The sequence below is a fragment of the Fusarium vanettenii genome (assembly GCF_000151355.1).
Source record: "Fusarium vanettenii 77-13-4 chromosome 2 genomic scaffold NECHAsca_26_chr2_2_0, whole genome shotgun sequence".
Lineage (NCBI taxonomy): Eukaryota > Fungi > Ascomycota > Sordariomycetes > Hypocreales > Nectriaceae > Fusarium > Fusarium vanettenii.
The window spans coordinates 268,318-284,918 of NW_003315859.1; the positions used below are offsets into that span (position 1 = coordinate 268,318).

Consider the following 16,601-nt stretch of genomic DNA (forward strand, 5'->3'; position numbering starts at 1 on the left):
ATTCCGAAACCCTGTGGTAACTAAACCCAAATCCCATGTTGTTTTCTAAACCCTTTCGTCGACAGTTGTCCTTAGTATCCCTCTTTGCGGTTGACCTTGTTGATCAGGTCTTCCCGCCCTTGACTCAACCTCTCAAGATTCAACCTGAAAATATCCAAAAGTCTGTAGTAATACGCCGCAGACGCAGCACTGATGTGAGGAGTAATCGTGATGTTCTTGGCGCTCCAGAGAGGGTGGCCATCAGGCAAAGGCTCGGGGTCCGTGACATCCAACGCAGCACCCCGAATAACACCCGTGTTGAGTGCCTCGATCAAGTCGTCTGTGTTGACGATGGGTCCACGTGCAATGTTGGTGACAAAGGTTCTCTTCTTGCTAAGGACTTGGAACTCGGGCTTAGCGATGAGGTTCTTTGTCTTTTCTGTGAGGGGGGTGGCGATGACGAGGATGTCAAGGTCAGAGCCTAGGAAGGCGTGGATATCTTCCTTTGAACCGCCAGAGAACCATTTGCTGGGGAACGCGCCCTCGGGGTCACCAAGTCCTTCAGGTGAGTACGAGTCGTCCCTGCGCGACTCGGGGGTTGGACGGGGGTGAAGGGTGTAAGCGTGGACGTCCAAGCCCAGGGCCTTGGCCACGCGGGCAGTTTGACGGCCAATACTGCCGTAGCCCAGGATTCCTCTGCAATACGATTAGTTATGTTCTTTGCAAAAGCAAGGAGTTGATCGTACATCCGCTTGCCGACAGTGTCTTCGGCATCTTCGGGGTTCTGGTGGAGTCTCTCCCACCTGGCCTCCTCCTGGAGTTTCCAGTAGTCCTTAACTGCAGATGAACATTAGTTCTCGATCACCTATGTTGAGACTGTAGCATGCTTACGGTGATGCTGGAATGTCAGGAAAGTACTGACAATCCACTCGGCGATCTGAGGTCTGCTAGGGATCAGTTTCCGTCAAGGCGCTACAATTGAGATTTTCATACCCATGGACTCCATTGGCAGTGGAAAATGGGATATTCGTCCCCGAGAACAGGGGCCTATCAACAATGTGGTTCGCGCCCGCACTGGTCAACTGAACATATTGAAGATGAGGCGCCTGCTCTCTGGTGGGAAGAATGGTGGCAGTCAGCAGCACAGTCGTATCCTTCCACTCCTCCTCCTTGAAATCCGGGTCAAGAGGAGCACCCCATGGCTGAAGACGCGTTATAATCTTGAGATCAGGAAACTGCTCCTGGATGCGATCGAGCTGCGATTGGGGCGCCGGCACAGTCGTAAAGATGACAGCCTTGTGACCCTTGAGGGTCTTGTTGGTGAGGGTCCTGATAAGCGTCATGGTCGCGGATCTGGATAGATGAAAGATCGAATCTAGATCAACCGGGTTCAATGCGGCCTTTGAGTGAGATCAAGTCGGCGGTGGGAGCCGAGTATAGGCGTTTTGGGGATGACAAATCCGTAGTCGTGATGGAGGCTTCAAGTGTCGTCAAGGTGGGGCAATCTGACGTCTTGGGGGATGTTGAACAGTGAGTGGATGAGTCAGATGGGGAAGATGTGTCTTGAGAATTGGTAGTGCAGATGTTGTCATTATAGCCCAGAGCGACTTATCAGAGAGACATGTTTGTCGATGGATTAGGTCGGAGGAGGGTTGGTTGGTCGGGACGGGCTTCAGAAATGGGCCCGCAGCCGGTGAGTTGTGGGAGAAGAGGGTGGCATACCGTGCTCGTAGACGATCGGGGCCAATTCTAAGGATTATCGTTGGCATTGGTATCTCAATTGCTTATCGTTCGTGACCATCTTATTGCCTATCATGAGCTATCAGTAACTGGGACGACAGTGAGTGGGGGAAAGTCAAAGCATGGCTGTGTTGCCAGACAGAAAGTTGAGCGCGATTGGATCGCTGATTTCACTGCATACTATTCCAGTTCAAAACAGACAACCTCTGAAACGAACCCTTGCCATCCTCCACAAGTCCATCATGACCTTATATCAAGAAGGCGACCCAAATGAAGGGGTCGGTACGGCATCTTGTCCAAACCAAATGAGGCTAGAGGTGTAGGGTAGCCAGGAACAAACAACAGCAATTCACCACGAATTAACATTGACATAAAGGACAAGAGGACGACTTCTTTAACCTTGGTCTGTGCAGATCTGTGTTATTGTCAATACTGTACGTTGGGCGCCCCAAGGTGTGACCTGGACAAACGTCGACCGACTGTACCTGATGAAACTCACGCCTTTTGAGCTCACTGATGAAACGGTAATACTTCTCCATCAATCTCGCCTCTGCGGAAGATAGTGAGAGATTAGTGAAGAAGAGGATGAACAAATAACGAGGAATAAAACAAATCTGATGTTCCTCAGGCATCCTAAGGCTTATGATGGCCTGAATTCGAGATCTCAGTACTAACATTTTATGTATCTTGTGCCGTTTTATGCAGCCAAACTCTAACAGTGAAGCATCACGACCGTTATCTTATCGCTCTGATGCATCTCAGCCTTATCGCTCTCCCGTGGCTGTGCAGCACCAGGCACCCACAAACAGCCTACGCTAGCAACTCTCCCAGGCCTTTTCCAGCGAGTGCCCGCCTAATGCAACCACCTGAACCGCTAAACGTCCCTGCTGGTGGTGGCTGAGCCCTCAGCTCCCATTTCCAACGGAGATGACCTCACGCTTTTGGGCGCTGCCAGACCACTCACACAGCCCGACGCCATAATATCTGAACGCCAAAGGACGCCTTGAGGTCAGCCACTGACAGTCACGATGGCTTCAAAACTGGCCTCTTTCCTCCCCTCAAGGAACGATTCACCCTTTTCCATTCATCAACCGTGACTTTGGATTATTCCGCCAGCACCGTATTTCTCGATCCCCGCATTCTATGACCTCCTTGTCATCCATGTCAACAACTCCTCCACACGAGTCGGATCTTCCAGTTCCGACGTATTCTGCCACCGACGATGGCGACCTCTTGAATAGAATCGAGCGCGCGACAGCCGTCGAATTTCCTATCCTTCACTCGCCCATCGCGAAAACTACGAATCTCCAGCGCCTGACTTCCGATTCGGACTGGACGAGTTACCACGAAGCGTATCGTCTCGAGAGGGATATCGTCGACTCCTTCTTCACCTCGATCGAAAACGGTCACGATGATCTTGTTGCCGAGTTTATATCGCGAGGATGGGTTTCTCCGGATACGACGAGTCGCGTTAAGGAGACTCCCCTCCTCGCTGCCGTACGCGCAGGCAAAACGCCCATGGTGAGCCGGCTTGTCGCACTTGGCGCAACAGTCAACGCCTTTGGCCGTCCTGATACCTCGAAAACCCTGAGCGACGACGAACGACCCGAGCGAACACCATTGATGCTTGCTGCTGAACGAGGTCACTTGGCATTAGTCAAGGTTCTCGTGAAGGACTATGGAGCCGACGATGGCTTGGTTGCGCCCGATGGAGCGATCGCTCTTCGTCTAGCTGCCATCAACGGCCATCGCGAAATTGTCGACTTTCTCCCCTCTCGTCGCGGTGGTGCATGGCTCCGTTGGAAGGCGGCGCATCACAAGCAGATGGAGCGGATTCGCCGCGCATGGAATCATATTGGTGGTTTCCTCAAGGTTCTCTTCTGGGATTGCCCGGTTCTTCTGTTTTGCGAAATACCCAAGGAACTCGCCAAGGGGATCTGGAAACGACGACATCGGATGGCTGCCGCTTGCAAGCGGATGGCAAAAGAGTTGCCCGCCCAGATCGTGAAGGGGGTTGTTGAACTGCCCGGCAACATCAAGCGCTGTGGCAAGGCTGTTTGGGAGGGTATCAAGGAGATCCCGCCCATTCTGAAAGCCATCGCCGTCGCTATTTGGAAGACGATCAAGGAGATCCCTGGCGCCGTCATGGTTTTCCTCAAATGGATTGGCCGAGGCTTCAAGCGAGTGGGGGAAGCCATCATCGATGTCTTTTCACGCCTCCTCTCCCTCCTACACACAGCCATCATGGCCGTCGTATCCTTTTTCAAGAACATCACACTCCAGGATATCTGGGATGGCTTCTGCTCCCTTGTCCGAGCTATCTTTGTCGACGCGCCCAAGGCCATTGGCGCGTTCATCAAGTCATTTGGCCAGATGACTTACGACATACTCAAGGCGCTGTTTGGTACCCTCGGTCAGTGTGTCTGGTATCTCGTCACTGGCATTCTGTGGTTGATCCAGTATGTTCCACATCGGATCTGGACCATCTTTGAGGCTTTGGGTACGTCCATCGTGCGGGGTTACCAGGAGATGATGTCGTATCTGAACCCGAAGCGGATGTGAGGGTCAGGTAGGTGGTGACAGGTCAGGGAGCAACGGCTGATGAGGGACACGACCGAGGAGTTGGAGTGGCTTGGTTGGGCATGATTGTTTGTTGGCGTTGGTGGACATGTTTTTCACAGTCGAGATACCCGAACATTCTCTTTGTTAGTGGAAGCAAAGCGTGTAACAATACAATAGCATTAATTCCTATCACTAACGCTATTTCGCGTCTCCATTGCATCTTTCTAAGGTCCACGCCAAGTATTTGACGGATAAACGGCGCCCCTTAGGGGCTTCAACGTTCAAGCCACCAACCCATCAACGCCTTAAATCCGTGATCGAAGCGCCAGAAGCCTCAATTAAGCATAAGGCCCGAAGCCCCGGCGACGCCACGGGGAATATTGAACACGAATGTGGCAGAGGGGATAACCTCGTTGGTTTTCCTCTTTCCCTTCAAGGTAGGAGGCTAGTTCAATATCGGCCAAGTCATCTTGCAGCATCTTGCCACAGGGCTCAGCTTCGCCCATTACACATCCTCCCAATGGTCGATCCTTCTCTGGCCATCGTGTGACACCTTTCACGAACCCTGCCATATTGACTCTAGATCTAAAAACTACACGATCCCGAAATCGATAGTCCCTCGCATTCGCCGCCAACTAAGCCCTTCCAGGCCCCAAGCGCCCCTGGCGATCCCAGGGGCACCCTTGTCAGGACCCCGTTTTCTCGCTATCAACCGAGTGCTCTGCTTTTTTCAGCTCCGGTGGGTTTTCAATAGTTTAGACGGTAGAGCCAACATGTCAGAAAAAAGTCCCAGTCTAGAACGAGATGCTCGGGAAAGTCGGGGAAGAGAGTAAAATGGCTGCATGGGAAAATAAAGGCGCTGGGTTCCCCCATCCGCTAGGAGGACGTTTGGGCTTGTGGCTTTTTCTCTCGATCGCTCGTTGAAGCTTGGGTATTGAACGTGTAAAGATGGCTAGCCGTCTTGTCCGCTCGCTTTTCCTGGCGGAGGCACTCAACGCTTTGAGTGCCTTTGCTGGTGTTTGTATTCCGCAGGGCCCCACTGCTTACTGTGAGTCCTTTGAAGCGCTTGAGCTGGATGTTGACTGACTTGTGGTAGGCCAGGTCTCTCAGTGGAAGAATGACCCTCTCATCGTCATCTTCAACGCCCACAAGGAGCATGCTGAGGATGTCTGTACCTCTGCTCTCCAACCCGTCACCACTGTTTCTGGCACAAACTCTGCCTCTGTAGAAACCGTTGTCGTGACCATCACTCATACAGACAATGAAGTCGTCACAGAGACGGAATATTACGGTGGAGGCACTGAGACTGTCAGCGCCGAGCTGTCTACCGTCTACGTGACGGCCTCTGACGAGGTTGTCACTGAAACTGTTCGCAACAGCGATAGCGTTGTTGTTAATGCCGAGACTGTTCAGCGCACTGTCGGTACGACTACTCTTGTTGCTCCTGCCTCGATCCGCACGATCGAGAAGACAGAGGTCGACCATGTCGGCTCCACGCGCATCAGGACCGTCACTATCGAGATAGCGACCGAAACCTCGGTTGATTACACAGCCACCGAGTATGTCACGACATCTACATCTGTCGACGTCGTCACAGAGACTTCCACCAGCGTCGAGACGATCCTCACGACAACCACCGACTATGTTACCACGGGCACCTACGTCAAGTTTGCCCCCGGCGCTACCGTCGTGGTTACAGAGGAGCGCACTTTTGTTATCCACTCCGTCCCATCAACGCGCACGCATACTCAGTACACCTCCACGGATGTCGTTACTGTGCCGACTTCCACTCTCACGATCGAGTCTACGGATACGACATCGACTACTGTGACTACAACGACATTTGAGGTTTCGACAAACACTGGAACCTCCTTCAAGACGGTGTTTACGTCGACTGAGACGGACGTGTCGACGAGCACAGCCTCCACCAACGACTGGACCACTGAGTATTGTAAGTCATCATCTCCTATTCTTCAATACACGCTAACATTTCCAAGTCTCTACCTACACCAACACTCGCACCGTCACCACCGTCGACTACACCGAGCAAGTCTTCCCCTGGTGGCAGCAGAAGCGTTCGCTTCCCACACCAGGCCTCGATGCCCGTGACGAGAGCAGCCCCGAGCAAGACTGGCTCAATGAGTTCGGCGAGACTCACTTCCGAAGCGCCTGCTCGTGCATCGTCACTTTCCCTCTTTCTACGCGCACTGTTTATGAGGATGCTTCTGGCAGCGCTGCTGTCGAGACAAGAACCGATTACACCACCGTCGTGGGCCAGTCTACTGCTGTTGGAACTGTCCACAGGGAGACTGTTACGGTGACCGTGGCTAACGTAGTCACCGTCACCCAGGGCAAGACCTCCACTCACACGGTGGTTGTAGATGGCACCACCAGCTTCAGTCAGCAGACGGTGACCGAGGACGTTCTCGCCACCGTTTACTCGACGCCCGTGGATGAGACTACCGTCACGTACTTCACCACCAACTCGTATGTGACCGATGTCACCGATGAGGTCTCTGTCACCGATCACATCACCCTCAAGGGTATCAAGACTGGATACACATGGGTAGAGATCACTCGAACTGAGCAGCTCTTGGACATTCAGACCAAGATTCACCCCGTCGGTCATACCATTGAGGTTGAAGCGACATCGACTTCTCTGTTCACTTCCACCGTTGAGACTACGGTTGATGTTACTTCCACAGCTCTCTCCACCGCTGATGAGACTGTCAATGCTGTTCTCACGCAGACAAAGCCTGTTCTTGTTACGGATATCAACAAGTTCACCTACACTGCCACCATCTTCACCGACGCCACGACCACCGTGTCTCTGGAGGCGACATCCACGATTGGCATCATCTCCACCACCAAGCTAACAACCGTCACCACCGTCAAGAATGGCCAGACATCCACCTACACTTCCACCATCGGCATCGAGTCCACCGTGACCGCCCGCGCCGCCGCCACTCAAACTTGCGCGATCCCCATCGCCGACGGCAACATGGACATTCCCTACAGGAACACCCCCTGGTATGAATCGGTCACCTCAGCTTATCGCTTCTACAAGCGTATGCTTGGCGGCGGCGACCCTCACGGCACCGTCCTCGAGACTGACAAGCTCTACAACAACCTTGAGATCAGGCTCTGGCAGGACGCCAAGACGTGCAAGGGCGTGCGCTTTAGCTGCACCTACGAGTACTACTTTGACAAGTACTACCAGGTCGAGCTTCGGGATTCTCAGGGCAACATCAACACGTATGTGCCCTACTTCCGCATGTGGTGGAACGACGACAAGATCGACGAGGACTGGCCCGGTCGGCCCTCAGACACAGGTCGCTGGTGGACGGGTAACATCCAGTTCACGGCCACGGGCAACACGGACACCATCTGGATCTACGCGGCGAGTCCCCAGTCCAAGAACACTGGGCAAAACTTTATGCGGTTTGACAACTTTGTCTGCAGGCCTATACAGTATAATGGTCATCGGGATTAGGGGTTTGTTATGATGAATGACTTTGTATATGGACATGAGACGATTGCAGACTCGGATTCATAAGTTTATAGCTGTTAGCCTGTATTTAGTTCTATCATATTCTTATGCCTTTATTCAAGATTCTATTCCCAACATGTTTCTGTTCAATTATCCTCAGGCGCGATTCAGTGCTCAGTTCGTGGTTGTGATCAGAGTCTGACGATATCTTCAATCACTTGTCAAATGATTAGACTAATATTATAACAGAACATCAAAACGATGGTCACTGCCTTTGTTGAATTACGATAAGTCTCCTCAACTCAAAAGAGACGTCATGTCGATGAGTGAGGTCTACCGCTATGCACCAAACATTCACACAAAGATGAAGAGAGACAGAGTTGAGACTCAAAATGGTCGTATTGGTTTTATTATACAAGACATCGAGGTCACATATATACAACAGAATATTCAACAACCACTTTTGACTTGCCCTTCCCCGTCAATTGGGGTAAAAGACAGAGTGGATTTGATCCTTGCGAGAAAATGTTGGAATCTTTTTACACAAACACGCTCTGCGTGAGAGTTGATTTCTCCGAATAGTACACTTAGTACTTGATCATGGGAGCGACGTTGCGGGGCTTGACGTCGCGGACGTGGCGGCGGACCTTCTTGCTGCGCTTGCTCTTGCAGCCCTTGCCATCAGAGCCGGAAGAGGGAGCAGCCTGGGTAGGCTGAGCGGCGGCGGCATCAGTGGTGGCAGAGACGAAGATGGGGGTGGGAGCAGCGTCAGAGGCAGAGGGAGCAGCGGTGGCAGCAGGGGCCTCGGTGTTGCCAGCGGCGGGAGCCTCAGTGTTACCGGCAGCGGGGGCAGCGGTAGTGGCAGCGGGAGCGGAAGAGGGCTGGGCAGAGCCGGCGCCGGAGTCAGCGGTGGGCTCAGCAGCGGAAGCACCACCGGTGAGGGGAGTGGCAGTGCTGGCAACGGCGGAGGTGCCCTGGGCGACAGCGGAGGCACCAGCAATCAGCTTGGGGCCGGGGATGGGGTAGGTGCTGAGCTGAGTGTAGATGTTGAAGAGGATACCGGCATCGTCGGCCTTGTACAGCTCAGTTCCGAGGGTACCCTCGGGCTGCTCAGTACCGGAACCAGTAACCTCGAGGTTGAAGCACTGGGGGTAGTTCTGAGCACCGTTCTCCTGACCACCGGAGTGGAGAGCGATGATCTCGTGACGGAGAACGTAGAAGCCGGGCTTGATGTTCTCGGGGACCTGGACCATCCAGCCGTTGTTGTTCTTGATCAGCTCGTCGGAGGCGTACTCGCCAGGGGAGGAAGAGCCGTCAATGAGACCCTTCTCGCTGATCTTGAAGAACTTCAGAGTCTCCTTCTCGACGGTCTCGCAACCGGCGGTACCGCAAGAAGCGAGGTAGTCAATGACAGGACCCTTATGAGATTCAGGCCAAGTGTCCCACGCCAAAAAGATGCTGTCACCAGCGGCGACCTTGGCATGGCCCTTGGCGTTCTTTGCATCCTTGTGGCAGATGATATCGGCGGTTCCGAAGGCATCGGGGGCGACAAAGCCGTTATCGGTGGCGGTGGTGGACCAGCCAACGACAACAGGGGGGCTGCTGCTGTAGGGAAGAGTGAACACGTCGTAACCGGCGTACTCAGCGCCGTTAATGACAATGCTGTTGACGTGGCCGTGGGCAGCGACGCCGAGGGCACCGGCGAGGGCCGTAAGAAGAGTCTTTTGCGTGAAGGAAGGCATTTTGAAAAAGTGGGTCTTTCGGAGGTAAGTGGGGCCGGAGAGCGGAGGTGCAAAAGATTGTTTTGGAAGGAGTGAGTGACGGTCCGACTGGCGGTTTACGTGTTTGAGTGAATGAATGAAACAACTTCAATCAATGAAGTGTATAATGAAGAGAAAGTGAGTGCAAGGAAAGCAAAAGCCTCGAAGGAAGGGCAAGAGAATGTTTGTTGACTGGGATGAGCCTGAAGAGAAAGAAGAGGGTGTGACAGTGGGAGGGTTGCAGACATCTTATATCTCGAGTTTATCGCCATGGACGAGAGCCTCATGGATGCTCATGGCGAATCTTGGCGGAAAAGATGGACTGCAAGGGTGTTCCGCTCGGAACGATATGCCGTCAAGGGGGTATGCGAGGGAGGGTTGCATCGTCGTGGCCAAGAGGTTTCAGCGTGCGTGGGTGCTGGCGTCCATCATTACCAATGGACTGAGATCCTGGTAGATCTTGGGGCCGATTGGATTTGGTCACGGTGCATTAGACTTGCTGGGATATTAATGGGGATGGTGTTGAGTCGGTGTTTGATCAGGGTAAATGAAGTGGACTGAGGAGAGAATGCTTCTAGAGCTTCACTGACGGACTCACTCTTGAGATCATCACGAATCATGAAATTGATCCCTCAAGTTCATGCTTACCCACTTGTCAGACTTGACCAAGAATCCCAAGAGCCTCGGCATCCCCATAAGCGACATATCCAGACCAGGTAGCCGGCGGCAAACTATCCAAGCGAGGTGAGTCCTCGCAGTGGTGAATCTGGTCAAGAGAGCCGCTGTACCTGAAACTGGGGCACAAAGGGGTCCAGAGGATGACGGCCTCGAGGTTCAACTTGGAATAGGACGGAGATGGAGGGGGGGGCCAGCCACTCACCAACTGTCAGTTCCTGCCTTAGCGCGCTCTCTTCCATGTGGTCCATGGTTACAGGGGTTGTCTTCCAGGGGCTAGAGCGGCGTCTGTGCCTAGACGGCGCCTATTTCTCCGCTGGACACTTTTGTTCCTTGGGTGCCACTGTGATTTCGTCGCCTGACGACGACCCTGTTTGAGGCCCCTGCTTTTGGGATGGCATCAATTTCCATGAGACGGTGAGAGTTGCCCCTGGAAAGGCCATGGAGAAAAGATGACTTGAGATGAACGCCTCTCGCATCATGAACATTTTCAAGATCCATTCAAGATCCATTCGAGACCCAAGAGTTCGGAATCAATAAATCGGTGGCAGTGGTACATATTCCCGTTTCAATCCTTCAACACAAATGTTTTCCCTTCGCGACATTGACAGATGATGTGAAACCCCAAGTGTCGAGAGCGGTGAGAAACAATGCACACATAAACAGACGACGGCTGAGGCCGACAAGGAGATCAAACCTGTAAACCCTTAAAAGTTTCGATATAGCGAAACCCCTCATGATAAACGAAATCTGTAAAACAGCGGCAGTTTAGATTCTTATAAAAAGTCTCGTGTTGCTGACGTCTTGCACTCGGGAGTTGACGGAAGGAAATGGTGTGATCTTCTGAGGCAATTCCCAACAATGAAAAATCACCTTAAAATCGCTTAGATTCTTTTCTGCGGGAAGAGTAGATTGGCTGCCCGTGCTAAGCGACTTTTTCGGCTTCTCAACGTCCATGCATTTTTGCCCCAGCATGAACTTCTTTTGCTAACGAATCGTACCTAATTTCCCAACCCCCCTTTTCCACACCTTGGCAACATCTTTCAGCCACCGCAAACAACTCTTTATTATCTACTCCGTACGCAAAACGCCAATTGACATACCGTCATCCTTCTTATTTCCGCCCATCTCACACAAAACAAAAGTGGCGACAATGCCCAAGACCGCGGCGCAATGTGAGACGCGGGCGGGGTCGTCGTCTCAAACTCGACAGGGGTCTTCCTCGCGCAAGGGGGAGGTCAACCCTGTCCGAGAAAAGAGAGATGCAGGAGGGGTCGCAGAGGAACAGGAAGAGGAGAAGGGGAGACTTGAGCCAAGCCCGGTGTTTACTGGGCATCAGATGTTCTATCTGTTCTTCTTGGATGGGATTGGGGCCATGATCCTTTCGGGCGGTGTCAATTTTGCCCTAGCGTATGGTGAGTTGTACTTTCAATGCGTTTGATGACATGCTAACTCCAATAGTCATGTACACGACGCAGGATACAACAAAGAATCCTATCCGACTCTTTCAACTACCAAACACCCTTGCAGGTGACGCAGCGGTAACAATCATCATCCAATGCATCCTCACCTGGTTCGTCGAGATGGGCCTCGTAAGCTACGACCTATCAAACCGATCAGTCCAACCCATCGGTTTCATCCCTGAACCATCAAGTCCCTGGCTAAGATGGCTCTTCTACCTCTCCCCTCTATCAAAGTCTAAAGACATACCTAAGGATAAACCCAAGTCTAAAATTGGCTCGGTGTTGAGTTCCATAGTTCAGCAAGCGCTTAGGGGCTTCATGCTTGCCGTCTTGGGCTTTCTCCTTCTCTGGGGTCCTAGTATCGGTTTGCTGACCGTTTTTGGTGTCCGCTCCGGCGGTGACTATCTTTATCAAGATCGGTGGGTGCCGCAAGCCTTCAAGGGAATTCTTGGGGGCGTGCTAGGCTTGCTTACGACACCTCCGATGGCAGCTTTTTGGCTGATGAAGGCTGGGTGGGAGGGTAATAAGGAACGCACCGAAGCGAGAGCTTCTAGACGGAGCCGATACACAAACACGGTATGATATCTTCCGTCTTGGAGATCACGGCGGTGAACAAGTGGCTTGCATCCTTGGCGTTGGTTGGTGGTCCTTTGATGGATGACAGCTATCACATCGGGGCGGCTTCATGATTCAAAGGGGGGTTCTTTTCGTTGCATAGAAGCGAGGCACACATGATTACGATCCACGCATTTTAATGGTCGTTGAAGAGGAGGTGTTTCCCATGACATTCAAGATCATGACCACAAAAGCATTTACATAGAAGGGCTTTAGGCCAGTAGATTTACGAGCTTATGATTATTTAATAATAGAAATACATTCTTCAGTACTATTCAGTATTCAGAATCCGTTCAAGGTTGATCAGTGAAACCAGTCAGCTTGTGTGTAGGCCATTGCGTCTGTAGGGTAAATCCAAGGAACTACGACAGATTTTCCAAGCACTTCTCGCCTCAAGATAAAGACTTCTAAATACATTAACTTCAAGCCCCCGAAGAGATCGTTCATGACTTCATTTATCCATCTCATCTCGAAAGCCAGAAGATTTGAGCGGTTGTGAAGACCGTTCTGCCGTGTCAAATAAAATTCTTTGAGGATCTTGGATACACCCTACTCAACTTTAGCGGGACTCCAAATGTTCATAATGGCTTTAATAAACGCCTCTACTATCTTGTAAAAATCTTAGACCTATTTCATCCTAAACTTGGTAGGTAGCTATCAGCCGCATCATCAGAGACTGGTCGCTGCCTTGAAGATGCCTCCAGGGCTGAGTACAGTTCACTACTGCCTACAATCCGTCGTCAGTGGCACGGACGGATACTAACCACAAGATTTGAAAGATAACGATAAGCCAGGAATTGTGGAACCGTTTTACTTCCCAAAACCCTGCAATCTGACTCGAAACCCCGTGTTTGTTTCACGCCAAGACATTCCGGATTGACTCATCTCGCCGCCTTGGCCCCCAATGCCAAACATCTTTTCAAAGAATGATCGCAAAATTTTCCAAGGGTTGCATACTTTTTCTCAATGAGCCAACTGCATACGACCGATGACTCATGATCAAAAGAAATCATTGGTAGATGCAATGCATGTTGTCACGAGTGGCTTGTTTTGTGTGACGCAGATGCGATCTTGGAATGCGAAGTAGCAAATCAGGCGCGGCTTCAGCCTAGCCGTGTGCAGCCGCAAAATAGCGTCGTTGGGGGCCTAAACAACATAACCTTACTCGTCTTTGTAGCCACTTATTCTTCTATATAAAAGACATCTCACTCATTGTTATCATTTATCCCTTCCAGTTGATACGTTCAACTTGAATTCATCCATCATGACAGATTGGTATCAGCATTATCTCGACAACGGCTACGCCGTCGTCCCCAACGTCATCCCCAAAGAAAAAGCCCTCGCCTACCAACGAGCCGCCTTTGACTGGCTCAAGTCCTTTGGCAACGATGCCCTCGACCTCTCCGACAGGTCAACCTGGACTGCTGACAATCTCCCAAACATTTCCAACTTCAACGCTTTCACTCACTATGGCGTTGTCCATGAGAAATTCATGTGGGATATCAGACTTGAACCAGGTATTATTGACGTCTTTGAGAAGATTTGGGGTACGCGTGAGTTGCTGGTTTCCTTTGATGCGTTGAATATCACGCTGCCGAGGAGACCTGGACATGTCCCACGACAGCCACAGGCTCACGTTGATCAATCTCCCTTCCGGCAGGGCCTTCAATGTGTTCAGGGCATTGCCTGCTTCTCCAAGTCTGGCCCTGAAGATGGCGGTCTTTCCGTTTACCCCGGGACTCACAAGGTAGTTGAGGATTTCTTTGCCAACTACACCTCCAAGGCGGATTGGAGGCGTAAGGACTTCTACACCTTTACCGAGGACCACATTGCTTGGTTTGAAGATCAAGGTTACAGACCTCACAAAGTCACTGCCGAACCAGGTGATCTCATAATCTGGGACTCGAGACTGATTCACTGGGGTGCTGAGCCTACCTCAGAGGGAAACACCATCAGGACTATTTCCTATGTCTCGTACACGCCTGCGTATCTCGCCAGCGCGGAGACGTTGGAGAAGAAGAAGGAGGCGTTTGACAAGTGGTTGGCAACTACGCATTGGCCCCATGATAATATCAACATCCGGGCGAGCAAGCCCAAGCTTCCGGATGGGACGCCGGACACGAGGAGGAGCGAGCCGCGGGAGAAGCCCGAGTTGACGGATCAACTGCTGAAGCTGGCGGGCGTGAAGCCATATGATAGCTCCGAGTGAAACACAAGGCGAGAGAACCTTTGAAATGGCAGAAAACGTGCCTTTGTGGCAGTAGTGGCATGATTCGTTAGTCTAGCAGACTCATCTATCAATCAAAAACCGAGTTCCGATCCTCCTAGAGATCATTCCCAGCCTTCTTCTCAGCAGCCCACTCCTCCAACCAAGCCTTTGTAAAATCAACAATCTCCTTCTGAGCCTTTGCAACAGCCGGAGGAGGCAAGTCAAAAGCCTCGCTCTTGGGGTCAAGTCCATTCTCATCCCAATGATGAACACCATGCTCAATGAGAATAAAAGGCTCGCTGATTGTCGATTCCCGCTCGGGAACTCCAATGCGGTGGGGAGTGGCGGCTCGCCAGGGGTCTGCTTCTCCATCGATGAAGGCGACGCGGGGGAAGCTAAAGTTGACACCACCGAGCTTATTGATGGAGTCGATGTTTGGTGGGGTTGTGATGTTGAAGGCTTCACGGCAGGGAATGGTGGTATATTCGAGGTCAATGAGGCGAGAGACGAGGGGCAGCTGGTCCTTGGGTGTGCCTGATCCTGTCTGGAAGTACCCCCATCTATCAAGGTTAATAACAATCTCAAACACGGGGCACCAAACTCACTGAGTGCATGTCTGGTAGGTCCAGCTCCGCATCATTCCCTGGTCTAGGCCCGTCTCGTTGATAGAGCCTCGGATCGAGTAGCACTCGTTGACAGTCTTGCCCTGGCATCCACCTTGAAGATCCGCGTTGACGGTTGATCTGATGTACCCGATGTAGTTGAGGAAGCGGATGGTGAGAGTTTTGGCCTCGGCTTGATACCCGCATCCCGAAACCCACTTCTGAACAGTAGGAATGAGATGCCTGGTGCTGGCATAGAGAAGACTGTCTGAAGAAACACTTCCACAGTAGATTCCAAAGTCAGGCGCATCCTCCTCGGGATCCCAGTTGTTGGACTGCAAACCACCAATACCACGACTGATGGCCATGGCAAAGTCATCATCTTTGAGCTCCTGGAGACCAAATGCAATCTTGAGCTTCTTCTTATCCTCCTTGTTCTTTCCGAGAAGGATCTTGTCGACAATTTGAGTCAGCTTCTGTGTCGTGCTGGCACAGTCGCCAGGCGCAAAGAGTCGGGCTGCCTCAAAGTACTCCCAGTAGTTGGTGATGGCTTCGGTGACGCCGGATGAGGAAATGCCGCCCCAGAAAATGTCGGGGTAAATCTTTCTCGCGAAAGCGGCGAAAGCGCCTGCGTAGGATCCTCCGTAGATGATATACGGTGTCGAAGCTGCCGTCAGGTTTCGCTCCTCGAGTCCAGGGAACTTGACATTCTCGGCAAAATACGCCGTGTCGGCGAGAGCCTGCTCCGTCGAAAGAAAGCGCAGATTCTTTGTCTTGAGATCAGGAACAGGGAAGCTGGTGCCGTAGTATCGATGCTCGAGAATAACTCCAATACCATTCGTCGCTTCGGCCAACATCTTGAGAATGCCATGGTCCAGAAAAGGCAGCCTATCCTCACCGCTTGTCTCACCGGACGCGAGGATGATGACGGGGCCGCCTTCCTTGTAGTACTGAGCGTCGAACCAGTATCTCAGAGGAAACTTTTCATCAGAGTGAGGCTCGTAGAGGGTGTCATTGTGGAAATGATCGACAGGCACTGAGATGTTGACGGCACGTGGTCCATCATCAGCACGCCTTGAAAGACGGTGAAGACCACGAGCTTCAGTGCTTGAACCGTGAATTTTCGCCTCAGCCGAAAAGACAAACAAACCAGCAGCAAGACTGCCCAAAAGCCACCGAAGAGCCATCTTTTCCAATGAATTGATTGCTAAAGATGCTTCAAGGTCTGTATTGTTCAAGCTGCATTTTTAGCGGGGGAAAGCTCTGGCTATGAATCACCTCCACCTGGTCCGCACCTTCCTGTTTCAGGCTGATAAGACATGGACATCACGCAATCAAAATCGTGCTACGACGCGACCTTGATGAGCGTTTTGAGCAACGATCGACTATTTCGAGGAACTTTTGACTATAATACCACTAAAAAGTTCTCCTGCAAATAGAAGGTGTTGGTTGGATCTGACTATTTTTTATGCTGTCGCTCGGAACTGCGGCATTGAGATGGGGCTA

General features: G+C 51.8%; 5 protein-coding genes across 5 annotated transcripts; 2 read left to right on the forward strand and 3 right to left on the reverse strand.

Moving 5' to 3' along the window:
* Positions 1-71: 71 nt before the first annotated feature.
* Positions 72-1,322, reverse strand: NECHADRAFT_34748 (uncharacterized protein; the record flags this gene model as incomplete). The annotated part of the gene is made up of 3 exons (XM_003044015.1): positions 72-675; positions 726-816; positions 956-1,322. 3 exons carry the CDS (start codon positions 1,320-1,322, stop codon positions 72-74), a joined length of 1,062 nt encoding a protein of 353 aa, XP_003044061.1.
* A 1,558-nt stretch (positions 1,323-2,880) lies between these two features.
* On the forward strand, positions 2,881-4,281 carry NECHADRAFT_77006 (uncharacterized protein; the record flags this gene model as incomplete). The annotated part of the gene is made up of 1 exon (XM_003043904.1): positions 2,881-4,281. The coding sequence occupies one exon, from the start codon at positions 2,881-2,883 to the stop codon at positions 4,279-4,281; it is 1,401 nt and encodes a 466-aa protein (XP_003043950.1).
* A 3,940-nt stretch (positions 4,282-8,221) lies between these two features.
* NECHADRAFT_103611 (uncharacterized protein) lies at positions 8,222-9,674 on the reverse strand (the record flags this gene model as incomplete). The annotated part of the gene is made up of 2 exons (XM_003044016.1): positions 8,610-9,674; positions 8,222-8,445 (listed from the first exon to the last, which is right to left on the reverse strand). The coding sequence occupies exons 1-2, from the start codon at positions 9,511-9,513 to the stop codon at positions 8,222-8,224; spliced, it is 1,128 nt and encodes a 375-aa protein (XP_003044062.1). The 5' UTR covers positions 9,514-9,674.
* A 1,615-nt stretch (positions 9,675-11,289) lies between these two features.
* NECHADRAFT_58684 (uncharacterized protein) lies at positions 11,290-12,551 on the forward strand. The gene is made up of 2 exons (XM_003043905.1): positions 11,290-11,621; positions 11,668-12,551. Exons 1-2 carry the CDS (start codon positions 11,360-11,362, stop codon positions 12,249-12,251), a joined length of 846 nt encoding a protein of 281 aa, XP_003043951.1. The 5' UTR covers positions 11,290-11,359; the 3' UTR covers positions 12,252-12,551.
* Positions 12,552-13,544: 993 nt separating this feature from the next.
* NECHADRAFT_66929 (uncharacterized protein) lies at positions 13,545-16,282 on the reverse strand (the record flags this gene model as incomplete). Its single annotated transcript, XM_003044017.1, has 2 exons — positions 13,545-15,053; positions 15,099-16,282. The coding sequence occupies 2 exons, from the start codon at positions 16,280-16,282 to the stop codon at positions 14,609-14,611; spliced, it is 1,629 nt and encodes a 542-aa protein (XP_003044063.1). The 3' UTR covers positions 13,545-14,608.
* Positions 16,283-16,601: the final 319 nt, after the last annotated feature.